The 13,773-nt window shown below is 38.4% G+C and overlaps 2 protein-coding genes across 2 annotated transcripts; one reads left to right on the top strand and one right to left on the bottom strand.

Annotated features, from left to right (window-relative positions):
* Positions 1–387: 387 nt before the first annotated feature.
* LOC123875278 (ADP-ribosylation factor-like protein 2) lies at positions 388–2,559 on the top strand. Its single transcript, XM_045921028.1, has 4 exons — positions 388–543; positions 692–847; positions 1,570–1,768; positions 2,184–2,559. The coding sequence occupies exons 1-4, from the start codon at positions 479–481 to the stop codon at positions 2,316–2,318; spliced, it is 555 nt and encodes a 184-aa protein (XP_045776984.1). The 5' UTR covers positions 388–478; the 3' UTR covers positions 2,319–2,559.
* Positions 2,560–4,785: 2,226 nt separating this feature from the next.
* Positions 4,786–10,020, bottom strand: LOC123875276 (pinin). Its single transcript, XM_045921026.1, has 6 exons — positions 9,804–10,020; positions 9,599–9,733; positions 8,834–9,053; positions 8,034–8,328; positions 6,570–6,908; positions 4,786–5,949 (listed from the first exon to the last, which is right to left on the bottom strand). Exons 1-6 carry the CDS (start codon positions 9,929–9,931, stop codon positions 5,753–5,755), a joined length of 1,314 nt encoding a protein of 437 aa, XP_045776982.1. The 5' UTR covers positions 9,932–10,020; the 3' UTR covers positions 4,786–5,752.
* Positions 10,021–13,773: the final 3,753 nt, after the last annotated feature.

Raw genomic sequence — 13,773 nt, 5'->3', positions numbered from 1 at the left:
TTTCAAAAGAAACGGAAAGGCCTCTGCTGAGTACTGAAATACCTAAGCCTGAGAAGTGAGATCGTAATTCGGATTTCGGAACGAAACAGTCATTGTCAGTCAGAGCGATTTCGCCCTATTTGAGGGTCAAAGGACTAATATTAGATACGGCTTAGGGCTTTTTTATGGTCAAGGTCACTAGCATGTAAGGTATATTGGGATGTAGCTTCAGGTGGCTGAAAGCAACTTTTAAGTATTCTGTGGAAGCAGACCTATACTACACCATAAACTAAAGCAGGATATTTCAAATGTTTTTAAGGTTTGGGGCGCACACCTAATGAATCTAGGGCAAACCCGAAATTGCACATGGAAACACTGTTGTCAATGTCAATTTTGTCGGAAACATTATTGTCACTGTCAAGCACAGCTGTCAACCTGTCAACTGTGTCTTGGAAATTAGAACAATGCGATTTTCTTTAATAATTTTCAATTAAGTAAAATGGGATTTCTGACAATTTTGAAGAAACTTCGGCAAAAAGAAAAAGAAATGCGCATACTTATGTTGTATCCTTTTCAATATAAATATCGTACTTTAGCAAAAAAAGTTTGTTTTCATATGAGTCATACTATAACTGTGTTTTTTGTTTTATTTTGCTGATTTTGGTAAGCTTTTCTCGAAATTGTGATAGTTTTCTGAACATGACGAACACAGAGGACTGGATAATGCCGGCAAAACGACAATACTAAAGCGTTTTAATGGGGAACCAATCGACACGATTTCCCCAACCTTAGGTTTCAATATAAAGACGCTCGAGCATCGCGGGTACAAGCTCAATATATGGGACGTAGGAGGGCAGAAATCGCTGAGGTAAGAGACATAAGCTTTAGAAAAAAATGTCAAACTTAATTTTAAAACAAATAGGCTGTGTGGTGACATAGCTATTTGTTATAACATCTGTTACTAAAAGTTGCAAATTTTAGCACTAAATAAATCTGGATGGTTATTTATTTATCTGTACTTGAATACTCATGAAAAAAGTATTTATCTAGTATTAATGATAATTTATTTGCACAATATAATATGAAAAAATCTTACAAAATTGTATACCTACTTAGAATATTGTATAGAAACTACAATTAAATTGTCGACTTTACAGGCTAGTAAAAAAATGGTTCTGGATTCACCTATGTTAATCCTCAGTATATAAACTAAATCTGTACCAAATTTCATCAAAATCAGTTAATTGGATAGGCGGTGAAAATCTAGCAGAGAGTCACACTTTCACATTTATAAAAAAACCGTGACAAATGACCCTTGGAATTGGGATGATGCCTATCTCAAAAGTAAATTATTTCTGATTAATTAAAAAATAGAGTGTCTACCAAAATTCGTAAAATCCACATCTACTCTCAGTTTTAAGGTTGCTCATCATTTTAAATTCGATTTAACTAAAAAAGTGCAACAAAAAGATGGCAAAGTTATGATATCACATCTATGTATTTCATACAAGCTCCCAAAAGAAGCAAGTGTTTTGATGTTTGGTAAAAAGTTGCTGATTTGACTAGTAGGCATCATCCGTATTTTTTCAGGTCATACTGGAAGAACTACTTTGAGAGCACAGATGGAGTGGTGTGGGTGGTGGACAGTGCAGATGCGCGGCGGCTGTCAGATTGTGCTAAGGAACTGCACACGCTGCTGAGGGAGGAGAGGCTCGCCGGTGCCACTCTGCTGGTGCTGGCTAACAAGGTGGACTTGCCTGGCGCGTTGACCCTCCAAGAGATCAGAGAGGTATAGCTTGCTTCACAATTCTGTGTTATAATTACATAGACCATATTGTGTTTATTTTATTTTAAGGCTGATTTTTCAATCACCAAATGGTTTTCAAAAATCCTGGAAATTTTAATTCTTCCAGGATAAAAAGTAGCCTATGTCACTTTCCAGGTCTTTAATTATTTAGTCATTTACTTTATTTAGATTATAATGTAATATTAATAATAACATGAAGCCCCATCAGGGCATTGCATATTTTTAACTATGTGTATTGTATATCCATGCCAAAACATCTGCCCGTTGCTCCACTGGCTTGTGATTGAAGGACAAATTGACAAACAATTTCCGCATTTATAATATGGGTAATGATTTAATAAATATACAATGCAAACTGTAGTTGGAAATTACATTTATTTTTTTAATTTTGTTCCAGGCTTTAGATCTGGATAATATCAAAACTCATCACTGGCGCATAATGCGATGCTCCGCAGTGACGGGGGAGAATCTTCTAGAAGGAATGGACTGGATGCTCGACGATATCGCCAACAGGATATTTACCCTCGACTGAACTATACTTACTCCATTGCTTATTAGCATTCCATAGACAAAGTATGCAGCTTCTTCATTTTAAACACAGACTATAAAATAAGTAGAGAGCACAAAACATACTTGATAATTTATTTTTAAAGTGCCACCAACTCATTTGTTCAAAATTGCTGGGACATTTCAAAATCCACACGGACGAAGTCACAGGCATTTAGCTAGTATTGCAATATGATTATGCTATACTGAATCTTTGTTATGTTAAAGGAATTTTGATTCTATTTTTAACCCCCAACCCAAAAAGAGGGGTGTTAGAAGTTTGACGTGTGTATCAGTGTATCTGTCTGTGGCATTGTAGCACCTAAACAAATGAACTGATTTTAATTTAGTTTTTTTGAGTCGAAAGGTGGCTTGATCGAAAGTGTTCTTAGCTATAATCGAAGAAAATCGGTTCAGCCATTTGAAAGTTATCAGCTCTTTTATAGTTTTCTTATAGAGGATTTTGTGTCAGGGGTTTTCTTAAATTTTGAGTTATTCTTTTCATTTAGCCACGTGTCACCAGCCAGGTGATTCGCTAACTCAGTGTCTAACACCAAATGATGGCCACCGAGGTTAGTTGGTTCTACATTGCTGCTTCATTGGGTGATATTAAAATAATTTTACATAGAAAACCTTCAATGGATTAAAAAATGAGCTCAGTAGCTCTCATACAATGTTAGACACTGAGTTAGATACACACACAATAACAACATAGAACAGATAAGTTGGTGGAACTCTAATAATATATGGCTCAATGTTATTTTATAAAGATTGAGATAGTAAAATCTGCCAAACTAAAATAAAATTTTGCTACACTAATGCTTAACGATATATGAATTTTGTAACTTTTTTTTATAATAATAGTTGTTAGAGAAGACTTTATTTATGAATCTGTATCTGTGTGTTCGTTTTTTTTCGATTCAGGCCTAAATTATAATACAACACGAATTTTCCTAGACATTTCATCTCTAGTATTTTAAACTTTAAAGTACTCATGTAAATTATGTAGAAAATATATTTTACAAAAAAAAAATATTACTTAAGAAAATTATGAACAAAAACATGTCTAGATTAGTATAATATTTAATACTATTTCTGAATGAAAATATTAAGTCTTAGCATTTATTTATATATGTAATATCATAAAGTACATAAACACTCACACTCACAGTATTCTTTGTATTTCTCGATTTTTTTATTGCTTGTGAGAATAACGATGGGTATAGTATGCAAAACAGGTAGTTCAATTAAAAAAAAAAAAAAATTCAAACTGCATTGTACAAAAAAGGTTTCAGCCCACTGACATCAGCTAGTAACTTGATAAACCGGTCATCGTGTTACCCATCAGCTTCATATTTCATCAGGCCCTGATGGTCAGTCTAACAGCCAACCAATAAACTGGTAAGTGTGAGTCGGACTCGCACACGAAGGGTTCCGTATCATAAGATTATGTACTTTTTTATTCACATGGCGGCCCTTTTGAAATTACTATTATTTGTTATAGCGGCAATAGAAATACATATACAAAATACACATCTCCATCTAAATGGTTCATGAGATGTCCGCTGACAGACGGCGGAGGCTTAGGCCTCATTCGTACGAGAGCTTTTTTAAAGTCCGTTAAAAAAGCGTTCAAATAGAACAAATGCATTCCCAAGTATCTGTTCACAAGTCAACGCTTTTTTAACGCGCACTTTGTATTTTCAGCGCAACGCCGGGTTTTAACGCAACGCTTTTTAACGCTCGTGCGAATGAGGCCTTGTGTTATTGCGCGTTGGCACCCTTCAGGAACGGAACCCTAAAACTAGGTCACGTGTAGTGAGCAAGTTAGACTCGCCCACTTCGAAAACAAATTCATTTTATTTACAACTGCAAAACTAATTTTGAAAAAGTTTACTGATGATTTTTTTGTGTATCAATAAACAACTCAAACCTAGCTTTATTTACGAGGGAAATAAGATTTGTAGTAAACTGCATTTTCCTCCAGTTTACACTGATGAATTATTGCCTGTGATTTTTTTAATATAAATAAAATCTTAATAACAAACAACATTTTCATTTACCTTTTATTGAATGGGCAAAGGACTTCCTTAATAATAACCTAATTAATTTAAAAAATAATAAACTTTATTTTACATCTTTATTTTGTTGACACTCTTAACCTATATTACAAACTTGCAGGCTTTTACTAAACTAGAAAGTATGTAGAATAAAATAATTAACCCCCGACCCAAAAAGAGGGGTGTTATAAGTTTGACGTGTGTATCTGTCTGTGGCATCGTTGCTCCTAAACTAATGAACCGATTTTAATTTAGTTTTTTTTTTGTTTGAAAGGTGGCTTAATCGAGAGTGGCTTAGATATAATAATCAAAGAAAATCGGTTCAGTTGTTTGAAAGTTAGCAGCTCTTTTCTACTTTTCTTATAGAGGTTTATGTGTTGGGGGTTCTTTAAATTTTGAGTTATTTTAAGGTTTCATTTAAGGACAGGCAATATTATAAGGGCAGGGCTCCACAACACACAAGTGGGCGTGCCCAAATGTGCTATTTCATTTTGCTCTCATATGCACACTCGGTGAAATTATAGGCATAACATATAACTGAGCAGGTTCCTGCGTTAGTGGAGCGGTGCGGGAGGGTGCGATGATGATTCGTCCAAAGACTACAATATTATACGATTCGTCAGTGACAGCTGTCACCCGTCCCGCACCGGTAGAGGAGCCTGTAGGCTCCAAAAGTCCGACAAGGCTCTTTTGGCGCGTGGCCAAAATCGGAACTAAAGCCGCCGTCTTGAGAAGTGCACTTGTTGATAGTTCGCTGTGTCGACATAAAACTACAACAGCGCCCTCACTCAAGTGTCAAAAGAGCCTTGTCAGATTGTACTCGGTTATGCGCTAATTCAATTGATCTAAATATCATTTCGATTTAAAGTATATCGTCTAAAACACATTCAACTGCACTTTTGGTAAAAAAAGATTTTACAATTACATATTTCATTAAGATTTAATTCTTTCATAATTTTTAGCATCATTTTGGTATAGATCTCGGTGACATACAAACATTCCATAGTACCTAATGATCTCAAGCTAATTTCTTTGTTTAACGAATGATGATTTTGATTTGCCCATGGACCATAAGTTTGTATAAAGATTTCGCTTGATGACTGTCCTTAAATGGCATTTACACTTTCTTCTCCAGGCTCGTGCAATTTAAATCCCCAAAAAAATGTATCAATAAAGAGACGAATCAAAAATGGCGACACTTATTATTCCCTCTCACTCACACTCTGTGCACAGGTGTGCGTATAGCTGAGAGGCAATGATTAACGCCGCCATTTTCGATTCCTTTTGTTGCCACATACCTTTGGTGTATCAGTTCGTAGCGTAACTGTTGAGTTATGGATCTATAGGGATACAGTTCTGTTTATTCTGGTACCGTAATAACTTCGCCTGAATTAACAACGTCGTTAGTGACGCTGGTGTCGTTAGTGACGCTAGTGCTAGTGTTAGTGTCGTTAGGGATTTTAGTGTTGGTCTCGTTAGTGCCGTTAATGTTAGTGTCATCCACTTCCATCGACGCGTCCGGTTCAACGCTGGTGTCCATTTTACTTTGATCCAATTCTGAAAAACAAAGGGAATAAGCATTTGTGTCAAATCCATACTAGTATAGTAAATGCAAAAGTGTGTCTGTCTGTCTGTCTGCTAACTTTTCACAGCACCACACCACATTGACCGATTTAGTTTTATCCTAGAAAACCAGAGTTCCCACAGGATTCTCAGAGACCCATCTGATTAACTGATTTATATGTCCAGAGGTAGCTTGTGTTCTAAAAATTAACATAGGTAATTTTTTATTCCAGAAAAGTTCCCACAGGATGTTAAAAACCTAAATCCACGCGGACGAAGTCGCGGGCATCATCTAGTATTTTTATATATTTTTGGTGCCGAAATTTTAGTTTGAAGTGTTGGTAAAGCTGATAGTGCTTTGCCAACACTATCTATCACACTAATATTATAAAGGCGAAAGTTTGTATGTGTGTGTGTGTGTGTGTGTTTGTTACTCCTTCACGCAAAAAGGTAGGTAATATCCTGGATTAGCACATTGGCTACTTTTTATCCCGGAAAATCAAAGAGTTCCCACGGGATTTCGAAAAACCTAAATCCACGCGGGCGAAGTCGCGGGCATCGGCTAGTTAATAATAATTGTATGTGTGTTTGGATCGTAACATCATACTGCTTACCTTTCTCCTTTTCAGCACCCTTTTCTTCTTTAACACCTTTTTCCTCTTTAACCACTTTCTCCTCTTTAACAGCTTTTTCCCCCTCGTGTCGCTCTTCACCATCACTATCCTCCCCCTCCTTTTCATCCACGTCCATCGCGAACTTGTCTCTCCGATGCCCCCTGTCCCCCTCCCCCTCCCCCACATCCCCCTGTGCCCCGGCGTCCGCCCCGGGCCCCCGGTCGCCCCCGTGGGCCACCTGCGCGTTCTCTTTAGCGGCGAAGGTGCGCGGACGCAGACATTTCTGTTCTATTCTGCGCAGCTCGTCCTGAAGCTCTAGCCGTTTGCGAGACATGCACTCTGGAAATTAAAAAAAAGACAAAGCTGTATTAAAATATTTGTTGGAAAACTAACTTAACCTGCGAATACGTCCGCGTGCATTTAGAACAACTTATGTCTGGCATAGATCTCATTTTAACTCCAAAGTCAAACTAGTCACTATAGAATTCTATACTACTATATTTCTATACTATGGTCTGAATTATTAAATGCGAGTAGAATTTAGACAGTGAATTCTACTCGCATTTAATAATTCAGATGGCATAACTAATAGGTACTCTCCAAAGCCTGAGGAACCAATATGGCTCACGGATCTATAAAACCAGTTGCACATCCAATCAGCAACTTGGGTCTACATTGCTTACCCAACACAATCAACTGTGTGGCAAAAATGCAGAAAATAAAATATTTGTTAGTGGAATTGTTTCTATCAAAAAATTAGGAAAGTAAACTATTTATCATTAATTACTTACTGCGATAAAAATGACCATACTTGGCTGTAAATTATAAACAGAATGATAAAACAAAGTAATCAATGCATAGTGCATAGTAGTTACTAAGCAGTCTCTACCAGGGTTCTTTGAATTCTGATATTTCTAAGGGGCTTTCATAGGTGACCTATATGCCAGCCCCATCATTACAAACTAAATTAAAATCATACTAGTTAAAGCTAAAACTATACTTAACAACTTGAAAGAATCACTAACACTCAAACTGTGGTTGCAAACAAATCTAATAACAAGTGTGTTCACAATAATTGAGAGAATCCCTTATCCTCATTAAATGTTTAAACTTGCCTTCAAGTACTTTTCTCAATTTTGACTTCTGAGGCACGCAAGTAACTTATTTTTAAAATCTTAGTTCAGTGGGTGCAACTTAAAATGATGGAATACATATTTACCCATACTAAATTTATAAATGCAAAAGTGTATCTGTCTACCTGGCTGTCACCTTTCCACAGATCTATACTGAACCAATCTTAACAAAGTTAGCAGAAAGATAGTTTACATTGTGAAGACAGACATAGGATGCTTTTTATCTTGGGAAAATCCAAAAATTCTCTAGGAACGGATCCTAGAGGATTTTTGGAAAACCTAACATGCAAATCATAGAGTTAGTATGTAAGTAAAAATCAGTCATACTCACTTTCATGATACTTTCTACTGGCGTCCAGCTTTTCCTGGGCCTTCTCAGACATTTTCTTTGGCATCCAGTACACATTAGGCCTCGCTTTGGTCAGTATGAAGTTCCCTAGACACTGCTGTGAAGCTTCCCATTTTTCAAACTCTTGGACGCGCGCCATCTTTGCTTCTAGGGCTTTGATGGTGGCTTTCTTGTGTTCCCGCTCTGCGAATAATGTTTTTCTTTCCTTCTGCTCTCTTTCCTTTTCTTGTCTTGCTTGCTCTTCTATCTTTCTTTCCACTTGAGCTTTCTTGTCTTCCTGGAAATGAAAAATCCATTTTATTATTTATCGTGTTATAACTAAATGTTGGAGAGAGTCTATAAATATAAGTATTTAAAATGTTATGTTGATGTCGCACTTGAACTTCTGCAGGGTCCCCAGCTAGGAACTAAATATTTTTCAGTGTGTTGCTTTGCAAAGTCGAAGTGCTTGTATCCTCAGGAGATTTCGACTTTACAATACAGCATTGTAAAGTCGAAATCTCCTGAGGATGCTCCGGTGTCTGGGCTAAACGTGCGTCGAGAGTAGTGGAAAAGTCTTGTGTGGTGGTGCATGTGAGTGGTGGTGGCAGTGCTTGCTTGGGAACTTGGCTTTATTGCTTGGTTGGGGAGGTAAGCGGTGCTTAGCTTGTAACTGCATGTTTGACCATACAGATTTTTTCTGTTGGCGGATTATAGCAAAATAATTTTTAACTGTTTCTTGCTAAATATCAAACGAGTTGCAGGGAGCCGCTGGATGGCAGTTGATTGTAAGGTATGTATACCTTAGTCTGCAGCACAATCTCCTCCTGTTTGAACTTCTGCAGGGTCCCCAGCAGAGAGCCGAAGATTCTCCGGTTCCTGGTGCGCGCCTGCTCGTCGTCCCCTTGAGCGCGTAACACCGCAGCGCGCGATGGCAACTCGCGACACACGGCGGACGGGACGCGCGCGCGTTTTGCGCCCGGCCCGTCTTCCTCGCCATCGCTGTCGTGGCGCCCTGACAGTCTGCATATTACATCAAATAATAATCAATATTTCATATAGAACAACTGGCACCTCTTATGTTATATCTGATGCCTGTCGGTCTTATGCTATACTAAGAATGCTGTCAAGAAACTCAGCAGTTGCTCTGTTACCTATTTACTGACAGTTCATAATAAAAAATATGTATAAGAGCTACTTCAACTAGGGTAAGCACTGCTTTTAGCTTCTATGACCTGCAACCCACTGCCTACCATCTTAGAGTGCATAGGTGCATCATTCCTTCACAATTCAGTGCATTAAAATTCATTCCAAAATGTTAAACAAAAAAATTATGCATTACATATGCAAACACACACCTACATCAGTGATGAGTTGTTCATGTCACATGTGCACACACAGACGGTTTTTCATAAGCTTGCAGGCTATTCTGACTGTGAGCAGTCTGGGGAAATCATCTACTGAAGCATGATTTTCTGCTTGACAATTATATATTACACAAATTGTAAACTCTAAGATATTTCAGACGGCTATAAATATTTAAATTGTTCATTTATAAACAAACTTGCCTGCTAAACACAGTTTTGGTTTCATGTTTGCGCCGTGTTTGGTCTTCGTTTTTATAGTTATTAGCTACGTCTGGGTATAAATTCCGACCTGCCTGCCGCGAGCCGCCTCTTGTGTAATCTCCTGATGCGTTAAATCTGTAATCAAGCATATAATTAACCATACATGCCACAAAATGATCTCAAGGATGGTACTGCGATCGCTAACCTATCGGTAAACCGTCCGGATGTTTGTACAATTTTCTTTATATTTTCATCTATCTTAAACAAACTACTCTTCTCACTCTCTAGTTGAGCTCGTAAAGAACTAAAAGATATAGCAACTTCGGTTCCCATATTATCAGATTTTATTAAAAATAAATATCTAAAACGATCATTAACATTTTACAAGCTTGACAATCACAAACTTTTTTTCTGGCTGCCACACTGGCAATGTTGCAAGGTCCATAATTTATTTTACCCCATGTTTGGTATTAACGCTATTAAGCCCAGAAAAATGCTACCTATCATTTTTAGCGGTCACAGATTTCTAAAATTCGAGTTTTTAGAATTTTTTTTTAGATTCATTTTCTTGAATTCCATCTTTTTTTCTCCTACATACTATTACTATTGTAGGTACCATTAATGTACTATTCTAGCATAGTTTTTAATGAACTAAGTTTAAACAGGATATTATGGAAAATCTTTGAATCGTATTATTGCACGATATAAATGTTACCTACCTAACGATTTAGGTCAGTTTTGCCAAGTCTAGGGTAATTTAAGCTAAGATGGCAGCACTGCACACTGGTCACAGAATATAAATTACCATAGATTATAAACAGGAATCCCTAATCACAGGTAATAAAATATTGGCAAAAAATTACGGTCTGTTACGTTTAATAATACAGTCGTACTATTTTTATCATTTTGTCCTGTTCGTGAATTCCCCTTTTAAAATTATTTACCTTTTTACTTGACTGTGGCGAAGCCCAAAAGAGGTTTTTTTTTTTTTCATAATTTATTACGCCATCTATTGCCGAGTAGTTGTAGTAAAACTAAAATTTATGATTAACCAATAGATGGCGTTTACATAAAAAATTAACTATTTAACGTAAGGGTATGCACACACTTTTATTACATTTATTGCCAATCGTAATTTTAAAAACGATCATCTATAAAAACTGCGGAGTAACTATGCTTATATTATGGTGTCCCCAAAGATTATGTTAAAAAGCGGTTTCTAAACTGAGGGCGGCATCCATCCATTGTCGATTGAAAATAGGTCAGTTTTATTCCTGTTCACACAATAATCGAATTAGGGATCTGTAGTGTGCCGGCGCGATGGGTTAAATGATCGATGATGATGATGATGACACAGACAAACAATTCATTTGCAAAAACAAATGAAGCTTCTCCGAAATCTACATCTAAGATAAGTTTTCTGCCGTAATAAAAGTCCTATCGAATGAAGCTATAGCAATGAAAAAGGCGATTAGCTGCAATGCGTCGGTACGGTAGAGCGCGACGCGGCGCGGTGCGATGCGCGCGCGCAGCGTGCAGCGTCTAAAGCTAAACTCTAAATCCGGTCGGTAGCCGAGCGTTCAAGCGCGCTATGAAAAATGGCTTCGTACGACTGCAACATCGCGTGCACAAGTCTAATGTTTTCAGCAGTTTTCAGGCTCCATTGTACTAAGTAAGGTAGGTGTATATTATGTGAGTTTCTGTATTCCTCCATAATTTCTAAATGCCTGAACAGATTTGGATGCATCGTTAGAATTCTTTTAATTATCATCTCGAGTAACACTGGCTATAATTTATTTTTTGAAAAATTCAATATGGCGGCTGTATAACGCCATATCACTGATAAGTATTTGAAAATGCTGCTTTAGTATCAGTAGACCAATACCTCACTAGGACACCATCGGTCGCGCTACAGTGGTGCCTTGAGCTACCAAACGACAAACACCAGGATGAAAACAATCACCATGCATAAACAGTGTGCGAGAAGGGCATCCCTGTAAGTGTAAGTGCAACTTGTGGTCGAGTGAGTGAGACGTCAAATGGCTCTATACATATTAAGCTATTGTCTATGCTTTATACAAGGCTTTATACATATTAGTGGTTGCATCGCCCGCAACTCTAGCTCTGCTTGGAGTGATTGAAGTCTAGCGCAAGCCCATTTAATTATTATTTAAAAAAATAGAGCTGTATATACTTTTTGCTGGTAGCGCAACTGGTTGCACCGCCACTGGTGTCCTTAGGCAGCTTTCACAGTTTCGCACCCGCCTGTACCCTTTGACGGGTCTGTTTGTATTCCATCACGCATCCCCTCCACGTCACGCCGTTTACCGTAATGGATGCGCCGCGGATGATGCGGTTTGTGCCGGAACGACGAGACATCGGCTCGGCTGTGGTTTGGCCCAAATATAGATGCTGTGTAATTTTCTAATTACAGCCAAATGATTCTCATTAATATAATTGGGTGGAGTTGAGCGAAGTTAGGGTCATTTACCTTTTAACTTGAGTAAGTAGGTAAATGTGCTAGCCTACTAGTGTAAGTTTTTAGTTTATATTGTTGCGACAATATAAACGACAGAAACTTCAATGAGTTCCTTCTAAATAAAAACGACATGTCGTTTTCTCGGCTCGACATGTCGGCTATTCACTCTTGCCTTGAAGGTTCCCTAAACTTAGGATTTTTCAATAAGTTTATCGTTTCATAAAAAAAAAAAAAAAAATCTGTGGAGACATTTCAAACACATTTTATATAGTATAGGTTTTGTCATTGCTTTTGGCTCTTTGCTTTGGCGAGGTCTCCATTCGAGCACCTTGGGACCCCAACGTCTATCGGTTTTTCGAACTATGTGCCCCGCCCATTGCCACTTCAGCTTCGCAACCCGTTGAGCTATGTCGGTAACTCTGGTCCTTCTACGGATCTCCTCATTTCTGATTTGATTTGATCACGTATGCATAGCAACTTGTCCACATGTTGTGACAGCCTTAATGTTGATTTATAGCGAGTACATAAAACAGAAAACAAACTGAACAATTAATCACTGTGTCAAGGCATCAAAGCGAGCCACGCCGCCGCCATTACGAGCGACTAACGCCATTTTGTCGCCAAAAAAACACTGAGAGCTGTAAAAGTATCTAAGTAATTCTAAGGAGTTCATTATGTCATTATTCATTATACTTCAATATGGCAATGAGCGGTCTGTGGTAGTTGTTGGCCTAGTAGTTGTCGTCTACTTCCTATGTGGGAGGTCGACGCGCGGTTCGATCCCGGACACACACCTCGGATATGTAATAAATCTAATCCGGTGCCTCGGAGTTATGTGTAGGTATTTTAAGCAATTAAATAGGTAAGTAAGTACTCAGCGGGTGACCGACGGGCTAGCTCATTTTTTGCGCAACGAATCAGCCCGGCTGTCCAGGCGCGGAAATGGAGCCAGTATTCTTGGCACCATTCAACGCGGGCGTGATTAGTATAGTAATTAGATAAGGCTAGCCTTAAGTTTTATTGTAATATTTTCAGTAAGTAGTAAGTAGGTACTTATCACTTGCTTTTGCACGGTGAAAGAAAACATTGCGAGAAAACTTGCATGCCTGAGAGTTTTTCATAATATACACACACTCAAAGGTACACACGTACGTGTGAAATCTATCAATCCGCCCTTGCTCAGCGTGGCGGGCTATGAGGTCCTAAACTCATTCTTAGAGGAGGCCCGTGCTCGCAGTAGCGGACCAGCGATTGATTGATGATAATGATGATGATGATATTTGGTTATTGGGATACTGTTTTGGCGTCCATCACATAATCAATCAGTCAGAATGTTTGCGTCCACTGCTGGACATAAGCCTTCCGGAAAGCGCGCCACCACACACGATCCTCCGCTTCCCTCGTCCACCCACTTCCCATTCTTAAGATCGTCAGTCCAGCGGGTCGGAGGTCGTCCCACACTGCGCTTGCTGATACGCGGTCTCCACTCCAGAACACGTCCGCAGACGTGGCCTGCCCCCTGCCACTTCGCTAATTCGTTGAACTATGTCGGTCACTTTAGTTCTCCTACGGATTTCCTCGTTACGGATTTCGTCCCTCAGAGAGATCCCCAACATAGCTCGCTCCATGGCACGTTGAGCTACTTTAATCATAAAATTATTGTATAATTTAACAATTATTGTAAATTGAACAATTG

Source organism: Maniola jurtina, chromosome 19, assembly GCF_905333055.1.
Source record: "Maniola jurtina chromosome 19, ilManJurt1.1, whole genome shotgun sequence".
Lineage (NCBI taxonomy): Eukaryota > Metazoa > Arthropoda > Insecta > Lepidoptera > Nymphalidae > Maniola > Maniola jurtina.
The sequence above is the reverse complement of the archived record's forward strand: the minus strand, read 5'-3'. Positions and strand labels throughout refer to the sequence as shown.